This window comes from Corvus hawaiiensis, chromosome 3 (assembly GCF_020740725.1).
Source record: "Corvus hawaiiensis isolate bCorHaw1 chromosome 3, bCorHaw1.pri.cur, whole genome shotgun sequence".
Taxonomy (NCBI): Eukaryota; Metazoa; Chordata; class Aves; order Passeriformes; family Corvidae; genus Corvus; species Corvus hawaiiensis.
Window position 1 is genome coordinate 87,212,687 of NC_063215.1, and position 17,412 is coordinate 87,230,098.

Below are 17,412 nucleotides of genomic sequence, written 5' to 3' on the forward strand. Positions count from 1 at the left end.
AATACTTTATTCCCTAATATTGTTTCCAAGCATCTCTCCATGCACTTTGCAAGCAACCATAAAAGCCTAAATATGTTTTTACCATCAGGTTTTCGTAGCTGTTTGGCTGACCCAGTGATATGCAATCCAGTTATATCTTTGTTATCATTCTTTTGGAAAGTCTGTAACATCTTGGAAAGTTTTTCTTTCTGACAGTCCACAGCTGATACTTTATTCTTCTACTGATGTGTCTTGTTATGATTCTAACCTCTTTTAGTGGGCTTCCAGTAGGGTGCCAGGAGCCAAGCCTTGTCAGACGGTCATAGTCTTTTCCTCTGCTGTGTCAAAATACAGCATCAGCAGTGGCCGTTTTCATCACCTTTAGCTAGACATCAGCAACACCTGGGGGAGTATGTTAATGTTTGGGCAATGAGATTATGGAGTACACCGGTAAGGATGGGTCAATCTGAGACTGTTTCCAGTGAGCAGACCCCAGAAAATGTCTTCAGAGTAAAAGGGAATTTGGAGTTGCCTTAAATCCCCCTCATTAAACAATGTATGTAGTGGGAAGGGTGGATTTTTCTTCTTCTTCATTCACTGAAATCCACTTCAAAATGCTCAGGTATTGGTATCACAGAAGCAGCTCATCAGATCTCAAGAACATCAGTTTCTATATTGACCCTGACTGTCTCAGCAATTAATCAAAGAGTTCAAGAAGCTTACACTACTTTAAGCAGTATACACAATTAAAAAACTTTAATTATAAGAATTTTTTAAAAGTATGAACTAATGTGGAATGTTTATGAGGCCTTTGATGTTCTGCTTACAGTTAAATAAAAATGGAGAAAATGAAATTTGTGAATGAAGAAGACTATTTTCTTTCAGTTTGAAAACCTTCATTTTAAACTGAATTTGCTCTAGCTGTGTAGTGGCTGGCATGAGCTGGCAGCTGGTACTTCACATTAAGCAGTCAAACACATGTTTGAAGAAGGATGTTCAGCCTTACTGAAGAGCATCATTGCTCAACTTGGTATGCATAGGCTTAGAAGAGAATTCTAACCAGACTGTCAACAGTTCATTGATTTATATATAATTTTATTTTACAGAAGGAACAGATGATATGGTTGTCAGAAAGCTAAAGAATTTTTACTCAGGTGTTGCAGAAAATGAAGCTATTACTAAAATAATTGTGCTTCTCTCTTCTGCTGGGAATTCTCTAAAAGAAGGAGCTAGTGAAGTTCTGCAGGAGTTTGATAAATACAAGGAGCTGTGGACAGAAGATAAAGATACCACGTTTCAGGTCAGTTTAACGATGGTCACCTACAGGACTGTTCTTCATTAATCCTGTCTTTTGAAATCTGAAAACATTGGGAAAAATCAAGGAAAAAAAGATGTAGAAAACACATTTACAGCTGAAATTCTTGTTTTATCTTTCCATAGGAATGGTACTATATCTCCTGAGGAGAAGTAATAGCATTTTACTTCTGTGTAAAGTAAATTTTTGTGTTGTGGTTTGCCTTTTCCTGCTTCTGTGCCATTCTAGATACTAAAGACCTGGTAATTGCTTTATTTTGTTAGTGTAACTCTGGATTTTAGGCCACAAGAAACCAACCCAGTCTGATATGAGGGATGTCTCTATGCAAACACAGGTAGCACAGGGAATCAACAAGAGTTAGAGACATGCACCCACCTGCAAGGCTCCTGCTATCACAGAGATATGGTGGGATGGCTCCTGTGAGTGGAGTGTTGGAATGGAGGGACACAGGCTCTTTAGGAAGGCTAGGCAGGGAAGACCAGGTCAGGATTAAAGGAGGGCTGGGACAGGTGACGTTATAGTGGGGCTCTGCTACAGGCTGCCTGACCAGGAAGTCCATGCAGATGAGACCTTCTGTGGCCAGACAGGAGCAGCCTTGCAGTCACAAATCCTGATCCTCCTGGGGGACTTCAACCACTCTGATATCTGCTGGAGGGACAACACAGCAGGGCGTAAGAAATCCAGAAGGCTCCTGGAATGTGTTGATGATACTTCTTTCTCGAAGATATTGAAGAGCCAGTGAGGAGAGGTGCCATGCTGTACCTTGTTCTCACCAACAAGGAGGATCTGGTGGGGAATATGAAGCTCAAGGGCAGTGACCATGGCTGCAATGACCATGAAATGGTGGAATTCAAGATCAGTTTATGTGGGCTAAAACCCCACCAATTCATATGTAGGGCTGAAAATTTGCTGTTAGCCTAAATAAAAATTTTAAGTCTAATCAAATTAATGTTATTAGCTTGATCTAGTTACTACTGAGGAATAGGATACTGCTACAGTGAAAGCTTCAATAATAAGGCAGTTAAGTTTTATAAACACATGCTTTAATTTCTACATTCTTCCTTTTCCACTTCCATGTTAACCCTTCCACTGCTTGTCTGAGTACTTTCGGACAGAAGAGTAGAAGTGGGATAAAGCTTTCAGCACCTATTACTTGCCAATGCAATGTAAGCATAATCAATAAAGGTCTTAAGTAACATTTCTGAAATGCAGATTTTCAGAATGACAAAACTTTTCTACCCTTGAGTTCTGCTCAGGGAACTACTTAGAAAATGTATTTTATTGTGATTGTTTCACATATAATTTGGCTTATGAGGTAGTCTTTCTGTAAGTGTGGGCATGTAGTTGATCTCTGTCACCCGTTTTCACAAAACACATAGGTCCTTAATATATCTTGGTTATCTGTTTCTCTGTTAAATTTCGTTGGAATTTCCCAAAAAGGTTGAGTGTTAGTGACAGAGAAATTGATAAACATTCATTTTACTCTGCTAGCAAGGCTACAGAATGCTAAAAACAGGTATAATATTGGTATACATTTTCAGTAATTACTGAGTAAGTTACAACATGTTTTACCAAAATTATGGACAAGGACATTTGTTGATTGATGTTTTAAACTACACACAGGAATTTTTTGCTACTGATCCCTCCTTGTCTGAAATTAGAGAAGAAATACTTCACTATGATACTTTTGAACAAGAGATGAAAAATTTAAAACCCGTTATTCTATTTGGTCCAATTGAATTACACACAGGTATGGTATTTTCTTATCTTAGTATGTACAGTAAGATAATGAGTAAAATAGTCACAGAATCACAGAAGATGCACAGGTGAAAGGGACCCACAAGGATCATGGAGTCCAGCTCCTGGCCCTGCACACCATGTGCGTGAGAGCATTGTCCAAACACTTCCTGAACTCTGCCAGGCTGGTGCTGTGACCACTTCTCTGGGGAGCCTGTTCCAGTGCCCAGCCACCCTCTGAGTGAAGAGCCTTTTCCTCATATCCAACCTAACCCTCCCTTCACACAACTTCAGGCCATTCCCTTGGGTCCTGTCGCTGGTCACTACAGAGCAGAGATCAGTGCCTGCCCCTCCTCTTCCTCTCATGAGGAAGCTGTAACTGCAATGAGGTCTCCTCTCAGTCTCCTCCAGGCTGAACAGACCCAGTGACCTCAGCTGCTCCTCACACGGCTTCCCCTCAAGGCCCTTCACCATCGTCACAGCCCTCCTTTGGATGCTCTCCAATAGTTTAATGTCTTTCTTACATCGTGGTGACCTAAACTGCACACAATACTCAAGGTGAGGCCTCCCCAGTGCAGAGCAGAGCAGGACAATCCCTCCCTTGCCCAGCTGGCGATGCTGTGCCTGATTCACCCCAGGACATGCTTGGCCCTCCTGGCTGCCAGGGCACTGCTGACTCATGTCCAACTTTCCGTCAACTAGAACCTCCAAGTGCCTTTCCATGGCACTGCTTTCCAGCATCTCATTCCTCAATCTGTCTGTACATCCAGGGTTGCCCCATCCCAGGTGCAGAATAGGGCACTTTCCCTTGTTGAACTTTACGTGGCTGGTGATTGCCCAGCCCTCTGATTTGTTAGGGTCTCTCTGCAGGTCCTCTCTGACTTCAAGCGAGTCAACAGCTCCACCTAGTCTGTGCACTTGCTTAGTATCCCTTTGAGTTCTGTGTCCAAGTCATTTATGAAGATGTTGAAGAACACAGGGTTTAAAATAGAGCCCTGTGGAACCCCACTAGTGACAGGTTGCCAATCTGATGTCACCTCATTCACTGTAACCCTTTGTCTTCCTTGCACATCAGAGAAGCAGAAGCTGCCTGCTTTGAAGACTAGAGTTCATTTCAGGATCTTGGTGGTGTGTTAACCATATTTCTTTCAGTGAACAAGCAAAAATGTCACTGCTGACTGCACATCCTCATCCAGTTCCTGGATGCAGTTTCTTCTGAATGAGATCACTCTGGAAAACGCTATCTATTATTGTGTGAGCAAGAGTAGTAAGAAAGAGCGTATCCAAAAGAATATGGATTTTGTTGATGGTCACAGTACTCCCTCACCTGTGACCACTGCGACAAAGGGACCCAAGTCCTCTAGGTTACAGAACAAGGATATTAAATGTCTTTTATTATCTGGGACAGAAGGTAGTTTCTTGGACTCAGTTTAGGTTTGGGATTTGATTTATTGTGATTTACAGATTCTAACTTCTGGCAGGATGTGCTAAGTTTCTTGAATTACCCCTGGGCTTCAGGAATCATCTCTTTAATGTTAATAGCCACATTATTAAGGGAGAATCTGTATCTGCTGTAAAATTTGTTTTGTGAGCAGAAATGTTATATGCTGTTAGTATCTTTTGCTTTCTTTTACCAGAGTACAAAATGCTGCCTGATAAAATCCTAATTTATTCTGAAAATAAGTTAAAATTCTTGACTTTTCTGTCTCTTCAATGTTGGTTTGTGTTTATATATTAACTGCATATAACATGTGTCACCTTACAGTTTCAGCTGTGAACTAGTTCAAGTCCCAGTATTGAAATCTCAAGATACCATTTCCTCAATGAGTATAAACCATCTACATATCACAGATCTTTATACATTTGGTTAATATATATCAAAGCTATTCTCTGAAAATCCACATTAATAAGTAGATATTTTGTTCTTTATTCATCTTCTCTATGTCCTCCACTAGGTAAGCTTACCAATATGTTTTTTAGATACCATAATACACAATAAAACAACAGAAATATATTTAATTATAGTTGAAATTGTTCTGAAACTTTTAAAATGCTATAATTGAATTGCTTTGTCTGCTGTTTTCTAATTGCTGTTAAAGAATGTGATGATGTGGGCTTTTTAAACAGAAAAATGTTAAGATATGGATTGAGTAATTTTTTTTTATTGTTTTTTAAAACCAGGACCACTGAAAACAGCTTTAACAATTGAAGCAAATTCCTGGAAGATGGTCCTCTGTCGTTATTTAAATGAGGACTATAAAAAGAAATTGCTAGACATTTTGTCGTTCATAAATGACCACATAAAGAAATTGTCTCGACCTCTGTCTGACTTAGATGATGTCAGATTAGCAATGGAAGCTTTATCTACCATTCAAGAAAAGAGACTAGAAATAGATATGTCTATGGGACCTATTGAAGTAAGATGACTTTTAATTTGTTATATTGAATAAATATTATTATTATTAATAGTAATACTATATATAATTGGTGTCACAGGATAAGATAAACCTTGAACTCAAACAATGAGTTCACTGTCTTGAAGGAACTAGGCTGAAGATGGGAAGCAAAATTTTTTTATTTTTAATATTATAAATTATGAATCAGGTAATTCGATAGATTCTGTATTAATACAAAACAGAAAAAAATATTCTTTCTCAAATTATAAACGCAATCTAGGAGACAACATGCAGAAAATAAGAAGATGATAACACAAGATAAGGGAGCACTATGCTCCCTTTTTCTTTTCGTTACCCTTAATCCTCTTCTTGCTTTTTCTCTGTTTGTAAACAAACATCTTGATCATCTAACCCCTTGAAATATAGCCAGAGAATATCACAGAGCCACACATCATGGTATGCTGTCAAAAACTTGCAATGTTCTTTTAGTTTTTTCTATAGGAAGCTGAAAGAAGCTAAAACAAGCTCATTACGTTTTTTAAGTATTTGGTATTTACTTTCACTCTCTGAAACAGCTTAACAGAACAAGGTAGTTTTGTATTTTCATCCACCTTTTGAAGAATTAATTTTTTAAGATTTTCTTTCTTAAAGACTGATCTATGACACTAGAAAGGAGTTTCAGTAATTGTTTTCACTTTTGCTAGTTTTGTGGTAAGAATGTGGATTTTGTCTTAGCAATTTATGCAGTGGTCTGTAAGAAAACAATCAGTTCTGTGATCAAAAGTTGTAAACTGTGGAAATACAGCTGCCTTCTTAAGTGTGTATCAAGTATGTTAGAAAGTGTTACTCTTACACCAAAAAGAAGAACCTGAACAATTTAAACATTTAAAGTAGTATTCACATCTACTAAATGTTATTATTCTGTCTTCAGGATATGATAATCATACTCATAGCTGTTAAATAAAGCAAGCAAGAGGAACTGAGAGGAGCTTGCTAGGTTTTACATGTGTAGGAAATGATGCAAAATTTATAAATAAATAAAAGGTATTTAAAAAGAAGAATTAATATTTTTGTTTATTATTATTATTATTATTATTATTATTATTACTGTGCTTCTGCCACTTGGAGATGAATATTGAAGATAATGATCTTTCCCAAACTACTTACATTCCACATATCTCGTGAACGTTTACTTCCTTCCTACATTATTGTAATGAGTTCTGTCAATGTCAGTAGAGCTAGTCATGTTAAAAAGTCACTCCTGGATCCTCTTTCTCCTTCTCCAGGAGACGAATAACCCTAGACACCAGTGCAGGCTGGGTAGAAATCAGTTTTGCTGTGTAAGAACTGAGTTTCTTGGTGTACACCAAAGTGAATGTAAGCCAGAAAAGTACCCTTGCAACCAAGGGGCTTAAGGGTCTCCTGGGCCTTTCCTGGGCCTTTTACAAGTTGTGCTGCCACCAGGTTGAGGGATGTGATTCCCTCTGCTCTGCAATATGAGATTTATCTAGAGTGCTGTGTCCAGTGCTGGGCTTCTCATTACAGACTGACATGGATATACTGGCGTGAGTCCAGCAAATGGTGAATACAATATGAAGATGAACTTACTTTTAAATAATGCAATGTATGTAGGAGGAGGATCATAAAGCAGAAGATATGCAAACAAATTGCAGATGAGAACAAGCAATAAAGAAGGTTCATTCCATTACAGATACATATACATGTTTTTGACAGTTTGGCAAACTTAGCAATAAAGATTTTATAGATGATATGGCAAAATATTTATAGATTTGTAATTTAGTGTGCAAAGTTATTCAGAGTTAGGAAAAATTCATTAAAATCTGCATTCAGGTGGAATGTAGATAATTGGAATAAAATACCATTGAGATGATAAAATTTTATATTTTCTGATTTTAAATCTGTGGTGTTTGTATATGTTTTCCTAGTATTTCATCCAAGACATCTTTGAAGAAATAGTTTTTCCTATTGTTCCCTAGTTCTTCATTCCTCATCCTTATTAAAAAAAAAACCAGTTATGCCTAAAATACATGAGGAGATTTTCTTTGAAATGTTTTTTACAGATTTGATCTGTGTTCCCTCAAATGAACTTATATTATATTCCTAAGACTTTATTTTTTCATCCAGGAAGCCTATGGCATTTTAAATGCATTTAAAGTGGAAATTACAAAAGAGGAATCAGAAGGTGTTGATTCAATGAGATATGCTTTTAATAAATTAAAAACTCAAGCTGTAAGTACTTAAAATTATGTTATTTTCCTTTTGTTGAAAACATGTTAGTTTCTTCAGGTTACAAATGAGTGTGAGACCAATTGTCCATCCTCTCTGACTTCTCACTCTTGACATCAGTTGTGCACCAGTGTCTATATCTTCTATTAATATGTTCATTTTCTAATTTCATTTTTATAGATAACTTTGATATTTAAATATTACTGTAGCTTTTAGATATATGTTTGCTATCTGCAAGAAAATGTTCTTTCTGCTCTCCTTCATTTCCAGTTTTTGTGTCATTCTTGTCTGATCAGGGAGTTTATTACCCTTAGATTACATTTTTCTAAGAAGTGCAAGCTCTGCACTTACCCCTAAGTGGTAGTTGTACATTCACCTTTATTATTTAGGACAGCCTTTTATCCCTCAACAGCTCCTTTTCAATTGAGTATTTTATGTAATGGGGGTGGTTAGATGGAAATATGTAGATATTTTGTTGACTCAATTAAGTTACATGCCATTCCACAGATTAATCACTCAGGAAAGGACTCAAGAGTATGTTTTACATTTTGTGCAGCTCTTGGTTATTTCTCTCAATGTTTTGAACAAAGAAAAAGAAATTCATTAAAGAGAAGGCTGAGCCCTCTGTGAGAAAGATGACTCTAATATCTTGGGGTTTGAGAATTTTTGGAGGGAGGAAAGAAAGAGAATAGGATCTTCTTGTTCCATCACCCCCTTGTAATGAAACACATTCCTTTAAAGGCCAGTGTGAGATTTTATTATGGTTTTTGGTTGAGGTGGTTTGGTTTTTTCCCCCACATTTCCTGTCAAAAATTTAACATATAGCACCATAAAAGGAAAAAACTTTATTTAGCTTAAAATAATCAATTTTTGTTCAAAAATTTGATATATTTTATTCATAATTTTGATTTATATCTAACTCAAATATCTGTTTGTGATTCTTACAGAAATAACTTTTATTTTAATCTTTTCCATGGTAGATTGAAGTCCAAGATGAGTTGGTTGAAGTTCAGCCCAAATTTAAGAGTAATTTGCTAGAATCAGTTGCAGTTTTTCAGGAGGATGTATCACACTTTGAAACAGCGTATGAAACGGTAAATGAATTTAGTAGTGGCATGTAAGATTTGGACTCAGTGTTTCATTTCAGGAGTTGGGTGCCAGAATTTTGTTCTGCTCAGCTACTGATATTTGATGCCATGGTTAATAAGCAGTCATCGTTGTAGGTCAAACTTTTCAGTATGAAGAAATAGCAGTGCACACAACTCTATAGAGAAAGAAAAGAAACCCTGGTGATACAACTTGTAATGAAATTGTAATTATAAAGCACAAATTAATTTAGAAACTGTAGTACATGTTATGGCATCATTGCAAACACACCAACATTAAAAAGGATCACTGTCTGGGTTTTGTTATTTTCAGCAAAATAACAAAGTATGAAAAGTTAGAGTCTAGTCCTGTTGAGTTTAATTAAGGTAAGGAATTTTCAATTCCATCAAAGTTATCTTTTCTTAGATTTACCATTGTAAGTATTGCATTACCGATGCACAACTTGATTGGAATTTGACTAACAAAAAATATGTATTCTATGATGATCTATAAATATAGAGTGGCCTTCCATCACTTCGAGAATTAATATTCCATTTTTGTTGACTGCTTATTTGAAAGGAAGGACCTATGGTTCCAAGTATTCCACCTCAGGAAGCCAGTAAGAGGCTGCAGATCTTTCAGGTAAGAAAGTACACTGTTGAATTTGCAACTAATTAATTAAATCTGTTCTTGCTTATCATAACAAGTTTAACAAATGATAATTTGCATATTCTGTGTAACATTATGTTATCTATAGTTTCTCTCACGTAATGTTTTCCTTAATGTGGAAGGATTGATCTGTAATCTTTCTTCAGTTTTCATATTTTGTGAGCAGAAATCATCAATTTGAAGTAATAAAAGCAGTAGAAAAGGAAAGAGTCAATTACGACACCTTGATAATGGCTTAAAAGAAGTCGGGTTACAAAGCAGTCATGAGCCAATCTTCTCATCTTTTAAAGATCACATTTTTCATTAGATAATTGTCTTTCAACTCGGTATTTATTTGTTAATACATAGGTCCAGGAACAGTATTTTCTCTATTTTTAATCCTTCTTCTTTTTTTCTGCAAGTTATAGTAACTTGAATAGTACTTTTGTCAGTCTTACATATTGCATAGATTGTAAAAAGTAAATTCAAAGTTTGTGAAAAGCACTGAGTGACTAACAGAAGATTCTTAATCCTTCTAATGCACTAATATGTACTGAAAATTGAGTGATTCTGGTTAAATTTGTTGAATTTCTTGATTCACCGAGAGAATACTCTGTACTTTTGGGTACTAGTTGCAAAAATCACTCTTCTTTTTATTTTTGTATGGCGATCATATCCTTTGGACAGCAGTTATACTTTGAAAATAATTGTGTTGTTTGGCACTCTGATGTTTTTCTTCAGGCTATATATTTGTTTATATATAAAAAAAAATTCAGATATTTTACATATACATCTAATAGAACTAATAAAAGTTTAAAACTGTTTAATGGTTTATTTTTAGGCAATTTTAAATTACAACTTATAAACTTCTATTTTCATTTGTTCTGTATGAAACAACTTAACCAGGTTAACTTTGACGAGCTGTGGAGAAAGTTTATCACGTACTCAGCTGGTGAACGGTTGTTTGGATTGCCTGTCACAGAGTATGAAATATTGCATAGAGTCAGGTAACTGTGGAAATATGCCTGTCTTGAGTGTGTATCAAGTATGTTAGAAAGCCTTAGGCTTACATCAAAGGAAGAAATATTATAATATACAAGCTTTCCATTTTGTCGAATAAAATAAATAAATACTTAAATAAAAATTCAAAAGTTCTAAAGAATTTGTCAATTAAAAAAATTATATTTATTTATTAGTGTAACATAATGACACTAGATGATTTTAATGTGTATAAATACTATATTAAGGAGCAATATGCCCTGTTCTAGACATACAGATAGAAATAGAAATATATATATAAAAATGGATGAGTAAATAGAGTATTATATATTAAGGTATGGTAGAAAGCAAAGAAGAACATGTAAGAAAAGGCCACTCTATCATGATATATGAAGAATTTAACTACAGCTTTTATGAAAGTCTGAATTTTTTGAGCAGCTGTGCAAATGATGATCAGATTCTGAACTTTTTTCACCAGCCATTTCAATAGTTTGCTGATGATTCACGCCAGATGAGGATCTCACTGTTTCTGGCTGGTTTTAGATCAGAGTTTTAGTTCAGATTCAGAGAGTGCTTCTAAGTAAATTGACTGTTTGTTTCCACTTGCCAGTTCTGCTTTGCACTGCAGAGCCAGCTCAGGGCATATAACCTAGGTTTCTTTTGGACTAATGGAAGTTTTGGAGAGCTAGGGAAAAGCAAAACTTCCTCCAGATATGTTTAGTGGGGATATTAGATCCTTAGCACCAACCATCTGCTCTTTTTTTGTGGATTTTTAAAAATTAAGTATTCTTTTCTACATTAAGAAACATACTCTAATTGTCTACCTGTACTTTTTGTATCTTTATTACATATATAATATATTTAAATATTGTGAGATATCCAGAGAGCTGATTGAAATTATTGGTATAATTGCTTTTTTTTTCCAGGAAGGAGTTAGGCTTGCTTCAGAAATTGTATGGATTATATGACACTGTAATAAGCACTATCAATGGTTATTATGACATACTTTGGACAGAGATAGATATTGAAAAAATCACTACTGAACTTACGGAGTTTCAAACCAGGTACGTTTAACATATAGTATGTTACAAATAGTAACAGATGTTAAATGCCTTAAGATTTAGGTGAGTTCAGTAGAGCCATTGATATATTTATCAAAGCTTCCATGAATAAGGTTTATTGTAAAAAAAAAGATTATTCAAGAAGGAGTGAAATAACACCATACTTTTACTTAACCAGCCTTTTACCTGTAGCTTTGATAATTGATGGGCATACAATCAGTTGAAGCATTGATCTCATTAGCTAAACCAACCAAAAGGTTAGGAGGACTTAAATTTTATTTGTAAAAGGTAGGTTCTTCAACTTGGATGATTAAGTTTTGAATACAAGAATATACAAGATTTTAAATTTTGAATACAAGAATAACAGGTGCAAAATTCTTTCCCCCTCAGAGAAAGGTGGGTAGGTGTTAAACATCCAGTTTGACATCGAGCAGGGAGCTAAACCAACATGAATATACCAGCAACCAGCCAGCACTGACACCTCTAAGCCACACACACGCTGCTGTATTGTTCCTAATTACTGGTAATATGAAATTTTATCAGTAGGAGCTAGAGAAACAAGTGATAAAGGATGCAGAACCAAGGATTTCTTGTTTTTCCGGATAAGGATATACTTTATCATTTGCAATGGGGCATTCCTGTGGAAGGTCGCCTGCTCAGTACTTGGTGTGTCAGCTCTTTAAAAGTGTGGTCAAAGAGATAGATATTTATTTGTCTGTTCTCAGGCTTTTTTCCACATTAGAAGTATATAATTTTCATTAGTGAATGGATTCAGAACCACTAACCAAAAGTGGAGGAGGCAGTCCTATTTATCTCATTTTCATGTCTGTCTCCATATTGGTATGTTAATAAGTGCCATCTATTTTACTGGTATTTAAATTGAAGAAAATATTATATTTGTACAAGAATTTCATACGTGAAATTTAGCTAATTTTTCTTTGTTTTTTCTTTTCCAATAAAGAGTTTCTGATGATAGGCAGCAGATAACTATGTTTTAATGGAAATTACAGTTTTGAGGGGTTTTTTTTATTTGCAGGGAAAATATCAGTTTGAGACTATTAAATATTATGACTTGTAAGTAGGGCATTTGTATTAGTTTTTTCCTAAACAGGTAGGCAAGCTGACATAGAAAATGTTGACCTCAATACAATCCACTCCGTATCTCCTTGTTTAAACTCTTGTTTAAACAATTCTATTTTGACAGAACAGGCATTTACTACTGTATCACTTTAATTTAACTGCAGGTGCCGTAGACTACCTAAAGGCCTCCACCACTGGCAAGCTTTTTCAGATCTCAAGAAAAGAATTGAGGATTTTATTGAGTGTTGTTCTTTGCTGGAAATGATGTCTGACAAAGCAATGAAGCAAAGACACTGGGATCGTATTGCTGAAACAACAGGACATCAATTTGATATAGAATCTGAAACCTTCTGCCTTCGAAACATCATGGAAGCACCAATTCTTCAAAATAAAGAAGACATTGAGGTAGGTACATACATTTTTCCCCTCCTTGTTCATTTTATATTGTCATCAAAAATAATGTGATTGCTTATAAAACAGTTACCCTCTTTAAAAATGATTACTTCACTGAAGTCCTTGACGCCCAATCAGACCACACTAGTCTAAAACAATTTGTGTTTTATTTAGAAGCTGTTATCTATGTGAGTTATGACAGAGGTAGCAGCTGAAATCTCTAGACACTTGTTTTTAGATAATCTCTTCACATTCTGCCTGCCATTATTTTTTCTTATTTTCTTAGCTCTTTTTAAACAGGAAAAAATCCTCAAATAAAACTTCACATGATCATGGTTACCTAATTTTTTACCTTTGTTGTTGCTTCATAGTTTTGTAGATAAATCAGAAAATTTAAATGAAGACTTCATGCTTAATAATCTTTAATATTAAGACTTTTCTAGATGATTATGCCTTCTTTTGAACCACATGACTTCAAAAACCACCTCATATAACTTGTGAAAACTCAGTGGGGTTTCCGTGTTTCATATAGTAAAGACACATGCAAAAACTTACTGTATCTATGCTTGATTTATATGGGAGCATTCCAAGGTGATCTGCTTAATTTTGAATTAAGCTCTGATTTGAATAGAACATTGGACTTGACCTCTCCAGCTTGAGCTATTCTTAGATTTTGTGATTCTATAACTGAAATGTGGTAAGAGTCAGAGTCCATCTGGTGATGAGTCTATATCACTACCCCTCCTCAGCCTTGTAGAAATTATGATCCAAAAATCTTTTTACACAGAAATAACGAAATGTGAAGCCACAGAAGATATATATCCATCCATTTCCATGTGTGCTTTTTTCAGTTATCCATACATATAATTTGAGTGAGTAAAATTTGTGATATCTGCATTTTTTAATATTCTATTTTAATATTCTATGACTAGATGTGCAGTATTAGGAAAGATTTCATTTCACAAGATTAGAGAGTCTAAAATGTGGTTCTTTCTTTGCAGGATATATGCATATCTGCTATGAAGGAAAAGGATATAGAAGCCAAACTATCTCAAGTCGCTGAAATCTGGGGAGTCCAAAGTCTGAGCTTTTCACAGTTCAAATCAAGAGGAGAGTTACTGTTAAAGGGAATTGAATCAGCAGAAATTATGATACTGATGGAGGACAGTTTAATGATACTTGATTCTTTGCTGTCCAATAGGTACTTGGAATTGTTCATGTATGGCATTTTCACAAACACACTGCAATAGCAACAATACTATTATTGAGCTAAATCAGCAGTAAATTTGAATTAAATATTTTTTTAATGAAAAAAAGTGTTACAAGGCCTAATGAAAAGCATCCTTATGTGAAAGACTTCCATGCACATTCAATTGAGACAACTTTTGTCTCAATATACTTGAATGTAATCAAGCTGGTAAAATCTTTCCATGAGGTTGTTCTTATTCTAAGTGAAATAAGAGTTAGTTTGTTCTGGGTATGGGGTTTTTTTTCACCATTGTAAGAATTTATTTTATAATAGCTTTATTTAGAATTAAATGATTTATGCTTCTTATCCTCTTTTAGATACAATACTGCATTTAAAAAGCAAATTCAGAGCTGGGTTTATAAACTAAGCAACTCGTCACGCATAATTGAAGAATGGCTGGTTGTGCAGAACCTCTGGATTTATCTGGAAGCTGTTTTTGTAGCAGGAGATATTGCAAAAGAGTTACCCCAGGTAAAATTTACAATGCTTGCCTATTATTTTGTATTAAAATCTTTCTGTGCAATAGTTTTCAACGTATTATGCTTTGGTTTTCCTATATATAGGAAGCAAAGCGTTTTCAGAATATTGACAAATCATGGGTAAAAATAATGCAACGAGCTCATGAAAACTCAAATGTAGTTGCCTGCTGTGTTGGAGATGATACCATGGAACAACTTCTCCCTCATTTACACGAACAGTTGGAAGTATGTCAGAAATCACTTACAGGGTATGAATTGTTTGGTTTTTAATGCTCTATTATATTGTAAATAATTTGTATGAAACATTAATTGTATTTCAGTCTTACTTACACTCCTATATAGAAAAAATTGCAACCTGAAATAGTTTAATAAAAATTTTGTTCAATTTTAAAGATATCTAGAGAAGAAAAGACTGCTGTTTCCAAGATTCTTTTTTATTTCTGATCCTGCACTTGTTGAAATTCTTGGACAAGCAAGTGATTCTCATACAATCCAGGTACAAACTTAGTGATTTTTTTCTACTTATATAAAAATAATTAGAATATGGAGGAGCATTTAATAATATGGGATGCAAACATTTTCTTTTTATAAAGTTTGCTTGAAAAAAAAATTGTTTCTTGCTCTCTGTTTTTTAGAAAAATGTGAAATGATACCTGTAATTCAAAACAATCTTCAAAATTCAGAACACTAGAATATGATTTCATCAAGTGATTTGCTGGTGGTTTCTTTCACAACTAAACTAATAGAAGGGACCTTGTGAGGCTTTCCTGCTTTGCATATTGCAAAATTCATCCAGCTAGTCTGGATTGTTATTGAGGGTTGATTGAGATAAGCCAGTTGATCTCTGCTGGATCATCTCTGGAAACTGTAAAAACTCAATAGACAGATAAAATTCTACACAACCATTTCTGTAATCGTTACCTACAGATGGCCAAAAATTTTTCTGTAGGTTCAGATGAACTTTTGCAGGATAACCTTATTTGAGATATTTTTTTCTGTTTCCTAATGCTAAATATTTACATTGAATGATTCCTGAATTATCCTTACAGCCACATCTGACTTCCATATCTGACAACATAAATGAAGTAGAGTTTCACCCAAAGGATTATGATCGCATACTGGCAGTCATATCAAGAGAAGGAGAAAAAATTTCAGTAATTATCTGATTTTTTTTTTCTAGAAACATTAATAGATAAATAATTTTATTATTGAACATATAAGATGTATTGCGGTGAATTATTGTTAATTACAAAAAAATATTTCAAGGATTGTTGTTAACAAGACTAGAATATGTCTTCATTAAATAAGTTTCTTGGATATTAACTGAAGTAAAATCTGTAGCTGTCATGGATAGAAATTTAGTAACTATGTAGTATCTCATATTTGTGAACAGAAGGTTGGTAAGTATGTTCTATTTCATACCTTTTACTTTCATTAATTTTATAGTTGGACACTCCAGTGCTTGCAAAAGGACCAGTAGAAATTTGGTTGAAGATTTTATTGCAAGTTCAGCAGAAGTCATTGCATGGCATAATTAGGGCAGCATTTTACCAAATTAGCGACCCAGGATATCAGTTGCTGAGTTTTCTTAATCAATTCCCAGCCCAGGTAAGAATACGAGATGTGGATGTGTGTGTGCAGCCTGGCTTGCATATGGGGGCAGGTGCAAGGTAAAGAGCACGTGGGATTGCCTGTATGAGGAAGTTTTCATAAGGGAAACAAGGGGAAGGATCTGGTCAGTAGAAGGCAATCCTTAATCACTTCAATTTTGGTACCCAGATATAGCATAATATTTTTCTTGCCATCTGCTTTAAATTTAGTTTTTTTAGTTCTCTTGGAGAATATAAAGTAGAGCTTGTATTTTCTGTAATGGATATTGAATCCCTTTCAGCTGCAAATAAAATTGTATGTGCAGATTGATTTCTCTCATAATTTAAGATTGCAAGAACTATGATTATGATTATTTATCTCATAATTTACAAGATTTGCCTCCTAGTTCATGTATTTGTCACTATCATAGCGCAGTCTTAGTACAATGCTATGTTGAAGGATTCCAGAATCTCCTCCGTCTTACTGATAATTCACAAATTTCATTAAAAAGTAATGATCTGTTTCCCATCCTGAATTCTGAATCTGTAATTTGCTGATTGGTACAGTGCTGGGTGTAATTTTTAATAAAAATTCTGCAGATATTAAAACTGGCCAGTAGGTTGCTATTTAAAAAAAAAAATCAATACATTTAAATATTTAATAGAATGATCCTAAAGTATTTATGATATAATTGTGTGTTGTCTCAGCAATGTTTATTTGAAAATTTTCACTGCCTTTAACAAATAAGGACTGTCTTGTTTGCATGTCAGACATTTTGATGTGGCTTTATTACCATCTGCATTTCACATCTTGCTAATACAAATGTTCTCATGGTCAAAAAATTGCTTGTGTTAAAAGGGTTTGGCCAAGAAATTTTTACAAAGTAGAGCTGTGTTAGAGAAGAGAGAAGAAATTGGGCAAAATAGTTACAAATGAAATGTTTTCTTTAAACTGCCTGTTTCCTGGCTCAGCTGCTGCTGATATAGGTAGCATGAAATAGTCACATCTAAAATTTATTTTTTTTATGTTTGACTAATTGGTCATTCTAAAATTAATTCTTTTGGACTCTACTTATGATATCTCACCATTTTAAAATCATCAGGCTATCTTCTAAAACACAAACTCTGTAACCATGAGCTCACTACAAGCATAG

At 34.7% G+C, this 17,412-nt stretch overlaps 1 protein-coding gene across 1 annotated transcript in view; it reads left to right on the forward strand.

The window, feature by feature from the left end:
* Positions 1 to 17,412, forward strand: part of DNAH8 (dynein axonemal heavy chain 8) — a 121,807-nt gene that overhangs the window by 33,665 nt on the left and 70,730 nt on the right. Inside the window, exons 26-40 of the mRNA XM_048299603.1 lie at positions 1,089 to 1,279; positions 2,918 to 3,044; positions 5,213 to 5,448; positions 7,573 to 7,677; positions 8,655 to 8,768; positions 9,340 to 9,402; positions 10,315 to 10,415; positions 11,334 to 11,471; positions 12,713 to 12,953; positions 13,943 to 14,142; positions 14,508 to 14,661; positions 14,754 to 14,917; positions 15,063 to 15,165; positions 15,719 to 15,823; positions 16,116 to 16,277. Of these exons, the coding sequence (XP_048155560.1) occupies positions 1,089 to 1,279; positions 2,918 to 3,044; positions 5,213 to 5,448; positions 7,573 to 7,677; positions 8,655 to 8,768; positions 9,340 to 9,402; positions 10,315 to 10,415; positions 11,334 to 11,471; positions 12,713 to 12,953; positions 13,943 to 14,142; positions 14,508 to 14,661; positions 14,754 to 14,917; positions 15,063 to 15,165; positions 15,719 to 15,823; positions 16,116 to 16,277 (2,204 nt within the window). The remainder of the gene's footprint in view (positions 1 to 1,088; positions 1,280 to 2,917; positions 3,045 to 5,212; positions 5,449 to 7,572; positions 7,678 to 8,654; positions 8,769 to 9,339; positions 9,403 to 10,314; positions 10,416 to 11,333; positions 11,472 to 12,712; positions 12,954 to 13,942; positions 14,143 to 14,507; positions 14,662 to 14,753; positions 14,918 to 15,062; positions 15,166 to 15,718; positions 15,824 to 16,115; positions 16,278 to 17,412) is intronic.